Below are 17,991 nucleotides of genomic sequence, written 5' to 3'. Positions count from 1 at the left end.
GGTTCTGCAATGTGTTGCTTTGATGGGTTCTGCAGTGTGTTGCATTGCCTGGGTCCTGCAGTGTGTTGCGTTGCCTGGTTCCTGCAGTGTGTTGCATTGCCTGGGTCCTGCAGTGTGTTGCATTGCCTGGGTCCTGCAGTGTGTTGTATTGTCTGGGTCCTGCAGTGTGTTGCATTGCCTGGGTTCTGCAGTGTGTTGCATTGCCTGGGTCCTGCAGTGTGTTGCATTGCCTGGGTTCTGCAGTGTGTTGCATTGATGGGTTCTGCAGTGTGTTGCATTGCCTGGGTTCTGCAGTGTGTTGCATTGATGGGTTCTGCAGTGTGTTGCATTGCCTGGGTCCTGCAGTGTGTTGCATTGCCTGGGTTCTGCAGTGTGTTGCATTGATGGGTTCTGCAGTGTGTTGCATTGACTGGGTTCTGCACTGTGTTGCATTGATGGGTCCTGCAGTGTGTTGCATTGCCTGGGTTCTGCAGTGTGTTGCATTGATGGGTTCTGCAGTGTGTTGCATTGACTGGGTTCTGTAGTGTGTTGCATTGATGGGTCCTGCAGTGTGTTGCATTGCCTGGGTTCTGCAGTGTGTTGCATTGATGGGTTCTGCAGTGTGTTGCATTGCATGGGTTCTGCAGTGTGTTGCATTGCCTGGGTTCTGCAGTGTGTTGCATTGCCTGGGTCCTGCAGTGTGTTCCATTGCCTGGGTCCTGCAGTGTGTTGCATTGCCTGGGTCCTGCAGTGTGTTGTATTGTCTGGGTCCTGCAGTGTGTTGCATTGCCTGGGTTCTGCAGTGTGTTGCATTGCCTGGGTCCTGCAGTGTGTTGCATTGCCTGGGTTCTGCAGTGTGTTGCATTGATGGGTCCTGCAGTGTGTTGCATTGCCTGGGTTCTGCAGTGTGTTGCATTGCCTGGGTTCTGCAATGTGTTGCTTTGATGGGTTCTGCAGTGTTGCATTGCCTGGGTTCTGCAGTGTGTTGCATTGATGGGTTCTGCAGTGTGTTGCATTGATGGGTCCTGCAGTGTGTTGCATTGCCTGGGTTCTGCAGTGTGTTGCATTGCCTGGGTTCTGCAATGTGTTGCTTTGATGGGTTCTGCAGTGTGTTGCATTGCCTGGGTCCTGCAGTGTGTTGCGTTGCCTGGTTCCTGCAGTGCGTTGCATTGCCTGGGTCCTGCAGTGTGTTGCATTGCCTGGGTCCTGCAGTGTGTTGTATTGTCTGGGTCCTGCAGTGTGTTGCATTGCCTGGGTTCTGCAGTGTGTTGCATTGCCTGGGTCCTGCAGTGTGTTGCATTGCCTGGGTTCTGCAGTGTGTTGCATTGATGGGTTCTGCAGTGTGTTGCATTGCCTGGGTTCTGCAGTGTGTTGCATTGATGGGTTCTGCAGTGTGTTGCATTGCCTGGGTCCTGCAGTGTGTTGCATTGCCTGGGTTCTGCAGTGTGTTGCATTGATGGGTTCTGCAGTGTGTTGCATTGACTGGGTTCTGCACTGTGTTGCATTGATGGGTCCTGCAGTGTGTTGCATTGCCTGGGTTCTGCAGTGTGTTGCATTGCCTGGGTTCTGCAGTGTGTTGCATTGATGGGTTCTGCAGTGTGTTGCATTGCCTGGGTCCTGCAGTGTGTTGCATTGCCTGGGTCCTGCAGTGTGTTGTATTGTCTGGGTCCTGCAGTGTGTTGCATTGATGGGTTCTGCAGTGTGTTGCATTGCCTGGGTCCTGCAGTGTGTTGTATTGTCTGGGTCCTGCAGTGTGTTGCATTGATGGGTTCTGCAGTGTGTTGCATTGCCTGGGTTCTGCAGTGTGTTGCATTGATGGGTTCTGCAGTGTGTTGCATTGCCTGGGTTCTGCAATGTGTTGCATTGCCTGGGTTCTGCAGTGTGTTGCATTGCCTGGGTTCTGCAATGTGTTGCATTGCCTGGGTTCTGCAATGTGTTGCTTTGATGGGTTCTGCAGTGTTGCATTGCCTGGGTTCTGCAGTGTGTTGCATTGCCTGGGTCCTGCAGTGTGTTGCGTTGCCTGGTTCCTGCAGTGTGTTGCATTGCCTGGGTCCTGCAGTGTGTTGCATTGCCTGGGTCCTGCAGTGTGTTGTATTGTCTGGGTCCTGCAGTGTGTTGCATTGCCTGGGTTCTGCAGTGTGTTGCATTGCCTGGGTCCTGCAGTGTGTTGCATTGATGGGTTCTGCAGTGTGTTGCATTGATGGGTCCTGCAGTGTGTTGCATTGCCTGGGTTCTGCAGTGTGTTGCATTGCCTGGGTTCTGCAATGTGTTGCTTTGATGGGTTCTGCAGTGTTGCATTGCCTGGGTTCTGCAGTGTGTTGCATTGATGGGTTCTGCAGTGTGTTGCATTGATGGGTCCTGCAGTGTGTTGCATTGCCTGGGTTCTGAAGTGTGTTGCATTGCCTGGGTTCTGCAATGTGTTGCTTTGATGGGTTCTGCAGTGTGTTGCATTGCCTGGGTCCTGCAGTGTGTTGCGTTGCCTGGTTCCTGCAGTGTGTTGCATTGCCTGGGTCCTGCAGTGTGTTGCATTGCCTGGGTCCTGCAGTGTGTTGTATTGTCTGGGTCCTGCAGTGTGTTGCATTGCCTGGGTTCTGCAGTGTGTTGCATTGCCTGGGTCCTGCAGTGTGTTGCATTGCCTGGGTTCTGCAGTGTGTTGCATTGATGGGTTCTGCAGTGTGTTGCATTGCCTGGGTTCTGCAGTGTGTTGCATTGATGGGTTCTGCAGTGTGTTGCATTGCCTGGGTCCTGCAGTGTGTTGCATTGCCTGGGTTCTGCAGTGTGTTGCATTGATGGGTTCTGCAGTGTGTTGCATTGACTGGGTTCTGCACTGTGTTGCATTGATGGGTCCTGCAGTGTGTTGCATTGCCTGGGTTCTGCAGTGTGTTGCATTGATGGGTTCTGCAGTGTGTTGCATTGACTGGGTTCTGTAGTGTGTTGCATTGATGGGTCCTGCAGTGTGTTGCATTGCCTGGGTTCTGCAGTGTGTTGCATTGATGGGTTCTGCAGTGTGTTGCATTGCATGGGTTCTGCAGTGTGTTGCATTGCCTGGGTTCTGCAGTGTGTTGCATTGCCTGGGTCCTGCAGTGTGTTCCATTGCCTGGGTCCTGCAGTGTGTTGCATTGCCTGGTTCCTGCAGTGTGTTGCATTGCCTCGGTCCTGCAGTGTGTTGCATTGCCTGGGTCCTGCAGTGTGTTGCATTGCCTGGGTTCTGCAGTGTGTTGCATTGCCTGGGTCCTGCAGTGTGTTGCATTGTCTGGGTCCTGCAGTGTGTTGCATTGCCTGGGTTCTGCAGTGTGTTGCATTGCCTGGGTCCTGCAGTGTGTTGCATTGCCTGGGTTCTGCAGTGTGTTGCATTGATGGGTTCTGCAGTGTGTTGCATTGCCTGGGTTCTGCAGTGTGTTGCATTGCCTGGGTTCTGCAGTGTGTTGCATTGCCTGGGTTCTGCAGTGTGTTGCATTGATGAGTTCTGCAGTGTGTTGCATTGCCTGGGTTCTGCAGTGTGTTGCATTGCCTGGGTTCTGCAGTGTGTTGCATTGCCTGGGTTCTGCAGTGTGTTGCATTGCCTGGGTTCTGCAATGTGTTGCATTGCCTGGGTTCTGCAGTGTGTTGCATTGCCTGGGTTCTGCAATGTGTTGCATTGCCTGGGTTCTGCAATGTGTTGCTTTGATGGGTTCTGCAGTGTTGCATTGCCTGGGTTCTGCAGTGTGTTGCATTGCCTGGGTCCTGCAGTGTGTTGCGTTGCCTGGTTCCTGCAGTGTGTTGCATTGCCTGGGTCCTGCAGTGTGTTGCATTGCCTGGGTCCTGCAGTGTGTTGTATTGTCTGGGTCCTGCAGTGTGTTGCATTGCCTGGGTTCTGCAGTGTGTTGCATTGCCTGGGTCCTGCAGTGTGTTGCATTGATGGGTTCTGCAGTGTGTTGCATTGATGGGTCCTGCAGTGTGTTGCATTGCCTGGGTTCTGCAGTGTGTTGCATTGCCTGGGTTCTGCAATGTGTTGCTTTGATGGGTTCTGCAGTGTTGCATTGCCTGGGTTCTGCAGTGTGTTGCATTGATGGGTTCTGCAGTGTGTTGCATTGATGGGTCCTGCAGTGTGTTGCATTGCCTGGGTTCTGAAGTGTGTTGCATTGCCTGGGTTCTGCAATGTGTTGCTTTGATGGGTTCTGCAGTGTGTTGCATTGCCTGGGTCCTGCAGTGTGTTGCGTTGCCTGGTTCCTGCAGTGTGTTGCATTGCCTGGGTCCTGCAGTGTGTTGCATTGCCTGGGTCCTGCAGTGTGTTGTATTGTCTGGGTCCTGCAGTGTGTTGCATTGCCTGGGTTCTGCAGTGTGTTGCATTGCCTGGGTCCTGCAGTGTGTTGCATTGCCTGGGTTCTGCAGTGTGTTGCATTGATGGGTTCTGCAGTGTGTTGCATTGCCTGGGTTCTGCAGTGTGTTGCATTGATGGGTTCTGCAGTGTGTTGCATTGCCTGGGTCCTGCAGTGTGTTGCATTGCCTGGGTTCTGCAGTGTGTTGCATTGATGGGTTCTGCAGTGTGTTGCATTGACTGGGTTCTGCACTGTGTTGCATTGATGGGTCCTGCAGTGTGTTGCATTGCCTGGGTTCTGCAGTGTGTTGCATTGATGGGTTCTGCAGTGTGTTGCATTGACTGGGTTCTGTAGTGTGTTGCATTGATGGGTCCTGCAGTGTGTTGCATTGCCTGGGTTCTGCAGTGTGTTGCATTGATGGGTTCTGCAGTGTGTTGCATTGCATGGGTTCTGCAGTGTGTTGCATTGCCTGGGTTCTGCAGTGTGTTGCATTGCCTGGGTCCTGCAGTGTGTTCCATTGCCTGGGTCCTGCAGTGTGTTGCATTGCCTGGTTCCTGCAGTGTGTTGCATTGCCTCGGTCCTGCAGTGTGTTGCATTGCCTGGGTCCTGCAGTGTGTTGCATTGCCTGGGTTCTGCAGTGTGTTGCATTGCCTGGGTCCTGCAGTGTGTTGCATTGTCTGGGTCCTGCAGTGTGTTGCATTGCCTGGGTTCTGCAGTGTGTTGCATTGCCTGGGTCCTGCAGTGTGTTGCATTGCCTGGGTTCTGCAGTGTGTTGCATTGATGGGTTCTGCAGTGTGTTGCATTGCCTGGGTTCTGCAGTGTGTTGCATTGCCTGGGTTCTGCAGTGTGTTGCATTGCCTGGGTTCTGCAGTGTGTTGCATTGATGAGTTCTGCAGTGTGTTGCATTGCCTGGGTTCTGCAGTGTGTTGCATTGCCTGGGTTCTGCAGTGTGTTGCATTGCCTGGGTCCTGCAGTGTGTTGCATTGCCTGGGTCCTGCAGTGTGTTGCGTTGCCTGGGTCCTGCAGTGTGTTGCATTGCCTGGGTCCTGCAGTGTGTTGCATTGATGGGTTCATGGCAATTATGCAGCATCCTTGGATTTTCCTCTACCCTGCCTGGGAAGAAAACTTATGTGGGGTTCTGTCCATGCACAGAACACAACAATAAACGCTGCTTCTTCTCTCCAATTATAGCTTGTCAGGCTGTCCTCGTGCCAAGAAAAGCGGGATGAAAATTACACCCACTAAGGATGACAAGGATGACCCAGAACTAATGAAGTAAGTGGAACCTGATCAGTAGGAAAGAAACGACTTAATGCACAAAAGATCCTACAGGTTCAAAGGCTTGGCAGCTTTTCTGGCAGATCTGAAAATAATAAAGCGATTAAAAAATGATTTCCCAAAATGGGGAGATATGGAAACAGAGGCAAAAGCTTTACACCGACTTTAAACAAAAAAAGGAAAGAGCAGTTGAAGCCATTGGTCTTTCTTTGCTGTTAGTCGATGCAGTGCTACTGGAACGGGATTGTGTGTGTAGCAAAGAGGCCTTCTCTGACTTTCACATGCCATTATCCCAGTCCTGATTGCCAAGCTCTGCTAGTTGTAGAGTACGGCAAGTAGTGACAGCCAGTTGGTGTTGCGTTGTGAATGGGATGCAGCGGTTGTCTTACATAGAGGTTCAATGCCTTCAATAGTGAGGTCAATACTAATATCCAAGCCATGCGTGGAATATGCACAAGAGCTAAGCAAAGGCTGTGTTTTTATACTACATTGGAGAAAGACTCAGACTAAGAGTGCCAGAGGGTTATTATCTGTCGTCACATTTCCTGTATACATTGTGTATTAAATTATAGTACAATTCCTAAGTGCAGGGAAACAGCCTCAGGCGAGGAGAATCCGGCTTGTGCAGCCAACGCAACACAGGCAAACAATTTCTTCAGAGTGCCGGTCTCCTCTAGGACAGAGATACAAAGTATCACACAAGTTCATAATGAAGTTCCCCATTTAATGTGACAGCCAAGAACAGTGGAAAGACAACGTCTCAGGTCCCATGTGGACCTCCCATCAGGTACATACAGATGCGGTCTTTGGTTCTGTCGTGCCTCCAGGCACGCTCCGTGTGCAGTCTGTTAGGTGCCTGCGGCGGGAATTTGTGCCTCCCCGCGGTGCTCTTTCACCCGCTACGGCTCGTAAAAAAGCCGGGTGAAGCGCGCGCATTCTTCTCGTGCGCGTGGCGCGCGGGGGGGAGATTGCCGTGCCGGAGGTGCGAGGAGGACACGTCCGAACGGAAGACTTCATCTGTAGCGGCACACCTTGTGCGTCACCTTGAGGAGCATTTCATCGTTTAGAAGGTTGTGCGTGCCAGAGTTAATGCTTCAATGAAGAAGGCAAAAGGATAACATGCGTTTAAATCCCAAGACGCAGCGCACAAAACCAGCTCATATTACTGGGTTATTTAGTGGAGGTAAAAGTGGCAGCATATATGGTGAAACCTTGTTATGCAATAACAATAAATGTATAATATCCCATGGCTGCCAAGTGCAAAATGTTCCAGGGGGTAGGCAACGTATATTCTATCAATAGCTACCCTCAGCGGTTGGTCTAAGCAGGCTGACACTTAAATAGCACGGCAGCTATTCTGTGAGTCCATCAGAGTGCTACAAGCTGCTTAGAGCTATCCGGGGTCCTGCAACCCCCACTGAGGGAAGACTCATTCATTCCACCTCGCTTTGTTAATCATCCTTTAAGCAAATGACTGCAGATGCGATGGGAAATCACTCCCCTCTCCAAAATGATCTTGTGTCAAGAGCAAATTGGTGAGAAACTGACTAGGTGTCGCTGGCATGTCACGCAAAGCAGAAATGTCACCTCATTTATAAACGCAAACAACAACAAAGCACTAAAGGGGAAGCGCAGATCTCTGCTGACGTTTATTGCTTACAGAAAGAGAGCGAGCATTGTACAATGGGTAACATTCATACCGTAAAGGTGGAATATATTGGGATTTATCTCTGGAGGACGCAGTAATTTGCTTGTGATCACACACACACACACACAGGGCTGTTACGCGTTTCGCACGGATCCTGCTGGCACAGATATTAGGAGAGAATTGCGCTGTCCTTGCAAACGATTAAAGTCAAGATCAGCATTTTTTTTTCTCCAGATTAATTAAAAAAAAATATATATGTGATGGCGCAGCTACTGTATGCTACTCAGTCTTTATTAAAAAGAAAAGGCATAAAACAAATGCTAAGATCTCACACAGCAAAGTCCGTGATTACGGAGGGGACTATTTCTCTGAAATTTGCTGCTCTCATTATTAGTGATGGGTTTGGTTGAATTTAAGACCCCATGACTTGTAATAGGGATTATTCTGCACCAAATTGAACACATGGATGGGGATAAACAATATAAAAGCTCTTAAGGGAACAATCAATACATTGTAAATGGCTGATAATCATAAATACGAAGACCACCTTCAGCTGACTTGTCCTTTATTATCAGAGATAGAAAGAGCCAGGAACAACATATGCAATATGCAATGTATATTTGGTATGAAAATAGTAATGCCTATCTCTATGGATGCACCGCCTTTGGTATATTTTCTAATGCTAGTTATTATATATCGCTGTCAGTGTACGCAGTGCTGTATATAGAATTTTGCAGACACAGTGAGTCCCTGCCCCTTACAGTATACAATCTAATGTTGGTTCCTGAGGCACAGGGAATATTTGGTTATTTGCCAAGGTCACAGGGATCTGACACTGGGATTATAATCGGGATCCCCCAAGGTCACAGGGATCTGACACTGGGATTATAATCAGGATCCCCCAAGGTCACAGGGATCTGACACTGGGATTATAATCGGGATCCCCCAAAGTCACAGGGATCTGACACTGGGATTATAAACGGGATCCCCCAAGGTCACAGGGATCTGACACTGGGATTATAAACGGGATCCCCCAAGGTCACAGGGATCTGACACTGGGATTATAAACGGGATCCCCCAAGGTCACAGGGATCTGACACTGGGATTAGAATCGGGATCCCCCAAGGTCACAGGGATCTGACACTGGGATTAGAATCGGGATTTCCCAAGGTCACAGGGATCTGACACTGGGATTAGAATCGGGATCACAGGGATCTGACACTGGGATTAGAATCGGGATCACAGGGATCTGACACTGGGATTAGAATCGGGATCACCCACTTCAAACGGCAGTGACATTGCCAAGGAGCTTCTCCTTGAGCCCAGATTAGTAGCACAAGTCATTGTGCCCCCGTGAGCTCTCAGAAATAACGCACTCTGGATATATACATTTGTTATATAGGATGCAAATATTCATCTCCACCGGGTTCCTTATACTTTCTCTTCTCTCCGTGGTTTAGGTGCCCCGTTCCGGGCTGTGATGGGCTGGGGCACATCAGTGGTAAATACGCGTCCCACCGCAGTGCATCCGGGTGTCCGCTGGCAGCTCGCCGGCAGAAAGAGGGGGCTCTCAATGGCTCTGCATTCTCATGGAAGTCCCTGAAGAATGAGGGTCCCTCCTGCCCCACCCCAGGGTGCGATGGGACAGGTCACGCCAATGGCAGCTTCCTCACTCACAGGAGGTACAAGCAGATATAAAGCAGCTGTCCCACACTTCTTCTCACATCCTTTTACCATAGCACCTCTGCTTTACTTTTATCCCACTGGTGACATCTTGTAGTATTTTCCTCTTTTGGAGAGACAGAAAGCACTATAGATCACATTCACTCTGACCAGGTTCTCCAAGACTGTACCAGTCTTCAGCGCTTCAACTGAAGATGTAGTGTGGTCAATGAACTCACCAAGTGTGCCATGTTTTAGGTTACAAATCCTCCTTTTCACAGGAATTTTCCCATAAGCCTTAAAGCATTAAGCAGCCAAGCTTGGGTTCCAGAACTACAGTCATATATTCACTCCAAGACCTAGTGTTGGAGAAAATATGATTATCTACAGCAGTGTACCCATATTTACCAAGCCGTCTTCTGCCATAAGAACCTTCCACTGGTGAAAGACGCCTCATCGTCTTCTATAGGCTTTAAGGTGTCTTCCAGAGCCAGAAGTTGTCTTCTGGTAGACAACTGCTTCGTACGTTTGGGCCACTGTGCTTTGGGACGACAGGTCACCTGGGCCTCTCCTAAAATTCTTCTAATGTGTTGTGCTCAGTTTGTCCGGATGTCCACGAGCTGCTTTTGCTGGGAAGAAGGGGAAACTCTCAGGGGATGAACTTCTTGGCACAAAATTCAAGACCAGCGATGGTAAGTGGGTGAGATATGGATGCTGATTGCTTGCGATCCATGCAAATATATAGTAGTCTCTGCATGCTGGGAATCTAGAGTACTGTTTACCTGTCCAGTTTAAGAGATCACGTTCAGTAGCTCACTGCATCATTTAATAGATAATAACAATAATCCTTTATCCGTATAAAGTGCTGACACTGAATGCAGCCTATTGTTTTTTTTTAACAGAGAATGTCGAAACCCCAAAAGCTTACAATGTAACCTTTCTTGGCTAAGGCACAGTAAGAGAAAGTGACTCACAAGTGTTTTTACTAAAACGTGACAACTTCCACCAAGTTCACTGTTTTGCAATAAATGACCTAAAAATAAGCATGTTCATTTTTCTGTTTGTGCTCACTCAGAAACTTCCCGGAGATCATTTTCACTACATTAAAACGGAGATGTACAAAAAGTGGATCCCTTATAAAAAAAATAAGGAATGTGATTTATTACAGTGTAACTGAACTTTTGCACCAGTGCAAACACATCACACGATTTATAATTGAACTTATCCATCATCTCAAATGGCAAACATGCTGGTGCAAAATGGTATTAATGATTTTCTCTGGAGCAAAGTGGTCACTTCACAGCAAAGTTATTACTTCTACAGCACCGGTCCATGACTGGAGGATGTAGGGGTTCAATAACCTACGCAGTATAAAATCAGAGTTCTTAACTCACTATTTCCTCCTTCACACAGTCCTAGAAAACGATGAAGAAATTAAACAGCTTAACAAAGAGATTAACGAACTCAACGAATCCAACACAGAGATGGAAACAGACATGGTGAACCTCCAAACTCAGGTCAGCATACTTGTCTCATCTCATCTCATCCATCAACAGAGACCAGACCTTCATCTTTCTTACGTGTATTAGGCCTGTTGCTTTAAGACCAAATGTTGTCATCTTTTACCAAAACTAGTGATGGCTTCCAACCAGTCACTGCTTTTAGCTGTAATTCTGACCCCACTGCTAGCTTTGTCTTGAACCCACGGTGTAAAGTTAATTTTAATTAAACTCTTCACAAAACCTTAGCCCATTGCTGTCAATCCTTCCTTATTTGTCTACTCTACTCTTTCCTAAATCTGTCTCAGTGTCTCCCCTGCTGAAATCCCTCCCCTGGCTTCCTATCAAATCCCGTATCACACACTCAATTCTCCTCCTCACTTTTAAAGCTTTAAACTCTTCTGCCCCCTGTTACATCTCAGCCCAAATTTCTCACTATACACCATGCCGGCTCTTGCATTCAGCTCAAGGATGTCTTCTCTACCCCCTTTGTATCTAAAGCCCTCATCTACCTTAAAGCTTTCTCACTGACTGCCCCACACCTCTGGAGTGCCCTTCCCCTCAATATCCGACTAGCACCCTCTCTATCCACCTTTAAGACCCACCTTAAAACACACCTGCTTAACGAAGCATATGAGTAGCACTGTGGCTGATACTTTACACCTCATATATAAATCTTGGCCCCCTGCAGACGCACTTACCAGAACGCCCTCCTACTGTCTCTGTATGTTCTTCCAACATACCAATTAGATTGTAAGCTCTTCGGAGCATGGACTCCTTTTCCAAAATGTCACTTTTATGTCTGAAGCGCTTCTTCCCTTTATGTTTTATTTATGTTATTTGTTATTTATATGATTGTCATGTATATCACTGCTGTGAAGCGCTATGTACATTAACGGCGCTATATAAATAAAGAGATACATACATCAAGAACATAAGGGAAGCAGAGGCTTCCTGAGCATGCTGCATTATTGGTGCATTAAGAGAATCTAGATTGCTCCAAGCACAGATTGGGGCTAGGCCTATCGATCATTAAGTGTAATCACTTCAATACCATAACGGCTGTAGTGCATTGCTACACAATGTGTTTCAGACCCCTCTGGTTTTGAAGGTGTTAGAAGTATAACTGGAGGGGCCAGCCACATTATATTATTGATAGGAGAAACCTACAAAGCTTGGATGGATAGTACTTATTACCTTCCAATTACTACAGATAACATCAATGGAAAAGAACTTGAAAAACATTGAAGATGAGAATAAGGTTATAGAGGAGCAGAACGAAGCACTGTTTGTGGAACTGTCGGGGTTAAGCCAGGCCCTAATCCGAAGTCTTACCAACATCCGCCTTCCACACATGGTGAGTACAAAAAAAGGCATTTTAAAGCTGCAGTCCCACCTAGCAAAATAAATACAGGGGTTGTATGAGCTCATGTTACTCTTTTTAACCCTAAAAGCGCAGCTTTATCCCTTAAGGTTGGAGGAAAGGAGATTTCACCAGCAACAAAGGAAAGGGTTCTTTACAGTAAGGGCAGTTACTACAGCTCAACCCCGTTATGACGCGATCCGTTACAACGCGAATCTGCTTATAACGCGATGCAAGCGCGGCTCCCAATTTTCGGATTTATGAATACTTTACAACAGGATTATTGGTGTCTTAAATACTTTATTGTACAATGCATACAATTGTACTTTATTTCTAACGCGATCCGCTTATAGCGCGATGTGATTCTTTGGACCCCAAGCACAGCGTTATAAGGGGGTTGAGCTATATGTGGAATTCACACTGTGATGGCAGATACAATAGATATCTTCAAGGCTTAGCATCTTTTTAGAAAGGAAAGGTTTAGAGGGATATACCAAATAAGTAAACATGGGAAGGATGTTGATTCAGGGAGTAATCTGATTGCCAATTATTGGAGTCAGGAAGGAATTAATTTTATTTCCACCCTTGTGAGATATCATTAGATGATATGTCACTGAGGTTTTTTTGTTTGCCTGCCTCTGGATCAATATACTGTAAGTACTAATATAGGATAAAGTATCTGTCGTCTAAATTTAACACAGGTTGAACTTGATGGACATAGGTCTTGTTCCAACCCCACCTCTCATGTAACTATGTCACTTCCAACTCCATGGAATACTAATAGCATGTTATCTTTGTTACGGGCTAGGTAAGTGATCATAAATAATTGAGGTATGAATGCTACCGTGATGCCAAAGTTACAGCGGTATCAACAACTGTGTCAAAAATCACAACTGCAAACAAAAAAATATCTTTTACAATTAAAAAATACCCTTGTGATTAAAATCTGCTGCATGATTGCGCCGGGAAATGTGCGACTCGGATACACAACGAAATGTTAGACTGTGCCTATAGTGCCGTCGATGGCGACGGCGACGGCGACACGACGGGTGATGTCACCCGTCTCCGTCGCCACCGGCGAAAGTTATGTTTCGCCGGGCGACGGCGGCGCGGGTTTCCGGCAATTTGATTTGTTCAAGGGCCGTCACGTGAAAAATCACATTTTGCCAGCTTCAGGTTTTTGCGACGGCGACGTCGCTCCGTCGCGTGCACTATAAGCGCACGCGGCGGCGGCAATGTATTTGTTTTCAGCCGACATCGCCGTCGCCGGCACTATAAGTGCGGCCTATAGGAGCTTTTTTTTTAGCTTACTGTATGTCTGTTCATGGAATTGACTCATTTGGTGCAGATATTAATATGGCATATTTCAATCCGGACATTTGTCTCTTCTTGTTTCTTATAGGAGCCAATCAGTGAACAGAATTTCGATGCCTATGTGAACACCCTGACTGACATGTACACAAACCAGGAGTGCTACCAGAACCCAGAGAACAAAGCTTTGCTAGAAAGTATCAAACAAGCAGTCAAAGGAATCCAGGTGTAGCGTGAGCATATAAGGGACATTCCACTCAAGTATTCAGGTCCACAAGCCAAGGTGGCTCGTGCATTGAATCGCAAAACTTTAAAGGACCAAAATAAGTTAAACAAAACCAAGCCAATTTGGAAAATCTGAACAGAAACCGAACTTTTTTCTTTTTCAAGTGTATCTGTCTCGACTTTGCAAACCAGGAAGGGAGATCATGCTTACCTATCCAGCGGTGAAAACTGGGTCATAAGTAGGAACTCATGTGCAACTAGTGATGAAGGCCACCAAGTGAAATTGGGCATCTTAATCCCTTCCGTGTCTACTGGATCACGGTGAGATCACGGTGAGATCACGGTGAGATCACTGACCTTCAGCAGAAACCCTGAGGTTTGTTCATGGACCAATTCCAACACAAAGCCAAAACTGCAGCTTTATCTCTGCTGACCTGTTGTCTGTCCCACACTCTCCTTGTGTTTTCCGAGAATGAACTGGCAGGAGGAAGACAAAGACATTGCAAGTATTAGAAACAAGGAGAATCTTCTTTTCATCTTTTTTTTTTTCTTTTTCCGTACGAAACATTCGGAGAGCAGTTCTGAAATTCCAATGGAAGCGCAAAGGATACAAGGTTCTCAGGGAGCTTTTGGTGTTTCCAGCTGCATCGTTCCTTATTTTTCTGTCTTAACATCAGTTTGGGGGGAGTTGTTGCTGTCAGAACAATAATGGTAACCCCAGTGATGGCGTGTGTGGGGGAGACCAGACTCTTCATCTGTAATGATCCAGTGTCTTTAATTTCTAGAATTCTATTTTCTGATAGTCTTTGTACCCCAATGTGCAGCAGTGCAGGATATATATATATAGAGAGAGAATATTTATTCATGCTACATTACTCTCTTTAACCTCTACAGGAATGGCGGTGTGCCTTGAATACCATCTTTTGGGTTAGATTCCTGGCTCAGCGACTTTCCATCTGTGGGGGTCTGTGTATCAAGGCAATTTTGGAGAAAAAAATACGGAGCCTTTTTACCCTGCACATATGTATCAAAGCATTTTGCTCAAATTTTTCCCTGTCTGCCCCAGTTTGCACGTTGGGGAGAGTCAGAAGGAGGAGTTGGGGGAGTTACATGGGGCACAGATTATAATGAGATATATCACATTCTGCGTCTCTGCCCCAGCTTGCACCTTGGGGAAAGTTAGTAGGAGGAGTTGGGGGGGGAGTTACATGGTGCACAGATTATAATGAGATGTATCGCATTCTGCGTCTCTGCCCCAGCTTTCACCTTGGGGAAAGTCAGTAGGAGGAGTTGGGGAGGAGTTACATGGTGCACAGATTATAATGAGATGTATCGCATTCTGTGTCTCTGCCCCAGCTTGCACCTTGGGGAGAGTCAGTAGGAGGAGTTGGGGAGGAGTTACATGGTGCACAGATTATAATGAGATGTATCGCATTCTGCGTCTCTGCCCCAGCTTGCACCTTGGGGAAAGTCAGTAGGAGGAGTTGGGGAGGAGTTACATGGTGCACAGATTATAATGAGATGTATCGCATTCTGTGTCTCTGCCCCAGCTTGCACCTTGGGGAGAGTCAGTAGGAGGAGTTGGGGAGGAGTTACATGGTGCACAGATTATAATGAGATGTATCGCATTCTGCGTCTCTGCCCCAGCTTGCACCTTGGGGAAAGTCAGTAGGAGGAGTTGGGGAGGAGTTACATGGTGCACAGATTATAATGAGATGTATCACATTCTGCGTCTCTGCCCCAGCTTGCACCTTGGGGAGAGTCAGTAGGAGGAGTTGGGGAGGAGTTACATGGTGCACAGATTATAATGAGATGTATCACATTCTGCATCTCTGCCCCAGTTTGCCCCTTGGGGAGAGTCAGTAGCAGGAGTTGGGGAGGAGTTACATGGTGCACAGATTATAATGAGATGTATCACATTCTGCGCCTCTGTCCCAGCATGCACCTTGGGGAGAGTCAGTAGGAGGAGTTGGGGCGAGTTACATGGTGCACAGATTATAATGAGATGTATCACATTCTGCGTCTCTGCCCCAGCTTGCACCTTGGGGAGAGTCAGTAGGAGGAGTTGGGGCGAGTTACATGGTGCACAGATTATAATGAGATGTATCACATTCTGCGTCTCTGCCCCAGTTTGCACCTTGGGGAGAGTCAGTAGGAGGAGTTGGGGGGGAGTTACATGGTGCACAGATTATAATGAGATGTATCACATTCTGCATCTCTGTCCCAGCTTGCACTTTGGGGAGAGTCAGTAGGAGGAGTTGGGGAGAGTTACATGGTGCACAGATTATAATGAGATATAATACATTCTGCATCTGTCTGCGCCATTCTTTTTGCCTTTTTATTTGCGCAAGTCTAAAATTTTGCATCAGATGTAGGAAACGGTTCCTACATACGCCGCAGGTCTGCTCCAATACACAGAGCATGGCGTCTAAACACACTTTTCTCTACGCTGATACATAGACCCCTGTAATTAAGTAATAATATCATTATTCCACTCTCCCCTCTTCCCCTCGGAGACACTATGTAGCCAAGAGCAACAGTATAGAGCTGCTAGGCCTCCACCCCACAGGTCGCTGCACAAACATCCCTGAAGTATAATTGGAATGCATTCAATAAATACAGGTGCATATTAATATTATTCAACTGAGATGAGGCTGTTGATGCTAAAACCATGGGTTCTGTTTGGGCATTTTCTTTAACATTACAGGGGAAAGAATCAGCAGTTCTCAGATATATAATACAGCAAACAAAATGCCAGTAACTTGTAATTAAGCATGAAATCCTGCTTCCGGCGAAAGAGCAAACTTTATCAAAAATTCCCAGTGGAATCAGCACTTGCACCCAGCACTTGTACTGGAGCACTGAAGGGTGTGTAACAGGGAGAAATAGTAACCCTTTGCTTTGTTATTTAGACCAATATACAAACCTGTTTGATACTTCTCTCTCTAAAATGCCATCCCCTGTTTCTAGCTATTGATTACATTTCACTTTAACCCTTTAGAACGATATGTTGCAAGTTCCTTCAGCATTCGAGGGCTGCAGTGCAAAACACCACTGCGTATCTCTGCTACTCTGCACTTTAAGACCTGACATGGGTATGAAATCAAGAGTGGGGTCTAGAACGCTTCTTTAAGAAAAAGCAAAGTAAAGTAGATCTAGATATGGAGCAACTGTGAAAAAATGGTATGCAATGTATTTGCACTGTATGGTGATTGGGATGTATATAACTGTTATATGACCATTTCAGCGGAAGACCATCGAAACACCTGGCATATTCCCATATGGTAGCGGTTGTGATATGATTGGTCTGTAGTTCCAGTTGTGTACTGTACACAGTGCTTTGCAGTGTAGTTATAAATACAGGGTAAAGTGAAATCAATGAGGAACAGATAATAGCAGGAGAGAAATAAAAAATGGGGACGCATCAGTTCCTACCCGGAACAAAATTTGTCCAAGTTCTAACGAAGTAGAGCGCTGCTGCTTCTGAGAAATAAGCTTTTATTCTAAGAAGGGTTTGCTACATGAGCATGAAGGAATTGTGAGAACAGAACTCCCCACGTGTAAATAATACTCTCCTCTAAATACATTGTGAATACAAATCAGCTAGTATTTAACAGTAGGAAACCTGCACTTCCTGGGATAAAAAGGAGTTCGTTTTATTATCTTGTAAATTATTTAATTTTTGACAAGTTCTGTTGTAATTTATTCAGAAAACCATATGTGAACTTTTTGCTATTTATTTAAAGTTGACTTTTTATTTATTCATTTTCTACTTATTTTAAACTGGACACCACACGGTAATAAGGGGAAGAGAGCGAAAATATAAAAAATAATAAAAATAAAAAAGAGAGAAAAAAATAAAAACCTTTTGACAATAAATTATATTCCACTGAAAAATAAACTCTATCTACAGTAATAGTTTTGATGAAACCTAGTTATTTTTTATATATTTTGTTATTTATTCTTTTAACGATGGGAATTTTTTTAAAGATATTTTATAAAAGGAGGAGTTTTGATATTTTTTTTTCCGTTTCTTTTCATTTGAAAAAAAACAAAAAAAACTGGGAAAGGGAAAAAGAAAACAGACATTTTTGGTTTTATTTTTCCGTTTTCCATATTTTAATTTAACGTAACCCCTTTTCTGTGCTGGACGCAGCTGCGTTGTATTTCTGCGCAATGCGGTTCCTTCATCGCCAGACTGGGGGACATTGTGTTCCGGGCACTGATAACAGTATATGAAAATGCTGTATTTATTTATTTAATATTTAAGTAAAAAAACGGACTTGTGAACGCGTTGTATATTTATTTTGTCATGTTTGTGAGTCTGTTACGTGATTGTTTATGTGAAGAAATCCTGTTAATATTAAAAAAATAAAATAAAGGGTTGTATTGAAGGCTTAAAAAAAATGCAGGCTGCCTGTTATTCTGTTCTCTTCTCTCAAGTACTGTGATCCCTCCCTCAGGGAAACGACAAAACAAATATGACTTCATGATGTATTTGAAGAGTAATTTCATAATAAAACTCTAGTTCTACTTGTGAATGTCTTTGGGGTTTTTTTTCTCGAGGTTTTATTAGTTTGCAGCCAGACGTACATTTCACACTACTATATATGTGTATAGGTAAGGTGACATACATGTGACTAATAAAGGGTTAAAGGTAACAGATTGTATGCATGTATGTGTAGAGCACAGGAATACAGTTAACAATAAGGTAATAGAGTTGTTAGT

General features: G+C 45.8%; 1 protein-coding gene across 7 annotated transcripts in view; it reads left to right on the top strand.

Annotated features, from left to right (window-relative positions):
* Positions 1–17,788, top strand: part of MYT1 (myelin transcription factor 1) — an 87,946-nt gene extending 70,158 nt beyond the window's left edge. For all 7 annotated transcript variants that reach the window (XM_075571522.1, XM_075571521.1, XM_075571520.1 and 4 more), the window contains 6 exons: positions 5,469–5,552; positions 8,664–8,885; positions 9,466–9,557; positions 10,279–10,382; positions 11,578–11,721; positions 13,130–17,788. In XM_075571522.1, coding sequence (XP_075427637.1) covers positions 5,469–5,552; positions 8,664–8,885; positions 9,466–9,557; positions 10,279–10,382; positions 11,578–11,721; positions 13,130–13,270 — 787 coding nt within the window. In that variant the 3' untranslated portion in view covers positions 13,271–17,788. The remainder of the gene's footprint in view (positions 1–5,468; positions 5,553–8,663; positions 8,886–9,465; positions 9,558–10,278; positions 10,383–11,577; positions 11,722–13,129) is intronic.
* Positions 17,789–17,991: the final 203 nt, after the last annotated feature.

The sequence above is a fragment of the Ascaphus truei genome, chromosome 15 (genome assembly GCF_040206685.1).
Source record: "Ascaphus truei isolate aAscTru1 chromosome 15, aAscTru1.hap1, whole genome shotgun sequence".
Taxonomy (NCBI): domain Eukaryota; kingdom Metazoa; phylum Chordata; class Amphibia; order Anura; family Ascaphidae; genus Ascaphus; species Ascaphus truei.
The sequence above is the reverse complement of the archived record's forward strand: the minus strand, read 5'-3'. Positions and strand labels throughout refer to the sequence as shown.